Source organism: Poecilia reticulata, linkage group LG21 (assembly GCF_000633615.1).
Source record: "Poecilia reticulata strain Guanapo linkage group LG21, Guppy_female_1.0+MT, whole genome shotgun sequence".
Lineage (NCBI taxonomy): Eukaryota > Metazoa > Chordata > Actinopteri > Cyprinodontiformes > Poeciliidae > Poecilia > Poecilia reticulata.
Window position 1 is genome coordinate 995,521 of NC_024351.1, and position 1,890 is coordinate 997,410.

At 60.4% G+C, this 1,890-nt stretch overlaps 1 protein-coding gene across 5 annotated transcripts in view; it reads left to right on the forward strand.

Moving 5' to 3' along the window:
- cdc42bpb (CDC42 binding protein kinase beta (DMPK-like)) overlaps positions 1–1,890 on the forward strand; it is a 26,573-nt gene that overhangs the window by 10,686 nt on the left and 13,997 nt on the right. For all 5 annotated transcript variants that reach the window (XM_017302270.1, XM_017302273.1, XM_017302271.1 and 2 more), the window contains exons 8-11: positions 614–862; positions 936–1,164; positions 1,250–1,357; positions 1,735–1,868. In XM_017302270.1, the coding sequence (XP_017157759.1) occupies positions 614–862; positions 936–1,164; positions 1,250–1,357; positions 1,735–1,868 (720 nt within the window). The remainder of the gene's footprint in view (positions 1–613; positions 863–935; positions 1,165–1,249; positions 1,358–1,734; positions 1,869–1,890) is intronic.

The following is a 1,890-nucleotide window of genomic DNA, read 5'->3' on the forward strand; positions in this document are numbered from 1 at the left end:
TCCTTGCTTCCTTCCTTCCTTCCTTTCATCCTTGCTTCCTTCCTTCCTTCCTTTCATCCTTGCTTCCTTCCTTCCTTTCATCCATCCTTTCTCCCTTCCTTCCTTCCTTCCTTTTCCGTCCTTCCTTCCATCCTTTCTCCCTTCCTTCCTTCCTCTGCCCTTCCTTCCTTCCTTCCTTCCTTCCTTCCTTCCTTCCTTCCTTCCTTCCTTCCTTCCTTCACAGTGAGCATTTATCTCGACTCGCTCGCTCGCTCTTTGGTTGCCTAGCAACGCGCTTCATGTTTCTCCATAGCTGCTTAAATAAAAACGAAACGGGAAGTGACACGCCACCAGTTTGGCTGGATGTTGGATATCTAAACCATAAAACTAATCAATGATAATTAGATGATTATTGATCAGAATCATGATTATTATTGTTGTCCAGCTCCGTCTTCCTTCCTTTGTGGACCCAGGATGTAATCAGATTACTCTGCCTGGAGTCTTGCTGCCGTTTCCAGGTTACGTTTCGTCTCCAGACTCCTGTCCTACTTCCTGTCCTCTAAATGGGAGCGTGTCCCTCAGTGGACGGACGCCTCTCTCTCTCTTCGGTCCTGACTTCCTGTCTGGTTTCCAGGAGCGTTTCCAGTTCCCCTCCCATGTGACCGACGTCTCCGAAGACGCCAAGGATCTGATCCAGCGGCTGCTCTGCTCCCGGGAACGCCGCCTGGGCCTCAACGGCATCTCGGACTTCAAGGGCCACGCCTTCTTCAGCGCCATCGACTGGGACAACATCCGCTCCGCCGAGGCGCCGTACATCCCCGACGTCTCCTCGCCCACCGACACCTCCAACTTCGACGTGGACGACGACGTCCTGAAGAACCCGGTGAGGCCCGGACCGGAACCGGACCGGAACCTCCAGTCGTCCTCCGCTGCTTCACGGCTCTGTTTGTCTGCAGGACATCGGACCGCCAGTGTCTCACACCGGCTTCACCGGCCAGCACCTCCCCTTCGTCGGCTTCACCTTCACCACCGACAGCTGCTTCTCGGACCGCAGCGCGGCCGGCCGGGCGGCGCCGGGGGTCCGAACGGAGCCGGACGGCGGCGGCGGCTCGGAGGTGGAGGCGTTTGAGAAGAGGATCCGCCGCCTGGAGCAGGAGAAGCTGGAGCTGAACCGCAAACTGCAAGGTGGGCAAACGCCTGGGGACGGAGCCGGCCGGTTCTGGACCTGACCCGGTCCCACTCACCCTGACCCGGTCCTCTCACCCCTCAGAGTCCACCCAGGCCCTCCAGGCTCCGGCGCGGGGAGGAACTCTGGCCCGGGACAAAGAGATCAAGAAGCTGAACGAGGAGATCGACCGGCTCAAGAAGAAGCTGGCAGGTCAGTGAGTCGGCCCGGTTCCGGTCTCTGTCTGTGGGCCCGGTTCCGGTCTCTGTGGGCCCGGTTCCGGTCTCTGTGAGCCCGGTTCCGGTCTCTGTGGACCTGGTCTCTGTCGGCCCGGTTCCGGTCTCTGTGGGCCCGGTTCCGGTCTCTGTCTGTGGGCCCGGTTCCGGTCTCTGTCTGTGGGCCCGGTTCCGGTCTCTGTGGACCCGTTTCCGGTCTCTTGTCTGTCTGCCCGGTTCCGGTCTCTGTGGGCCCGGTTCTGGTCTCTGTGGGCCCGGTTCTGGTCTCTGTCTGTGGGCCCGGTTCCGGTCTCTGTGGGCCCGGTTCCGGTCTCTGTGGGCCCGGTTCCGGTCCTGACCCGTTCTCCTGCGTAGACTCCGACAGGCTGGAGCACCAGCTGGAGGAGGCCGTCACGCTCAGGCAGGACTACGAGAGCTCCGCCTCCAAGATGAAGAGCCTGGAGAAGCAGGTGAAGACGCTGAGGCAGGAGAAGGACGACGTCCACAAGGTAAGCGTCCCCCCCGTCCTCC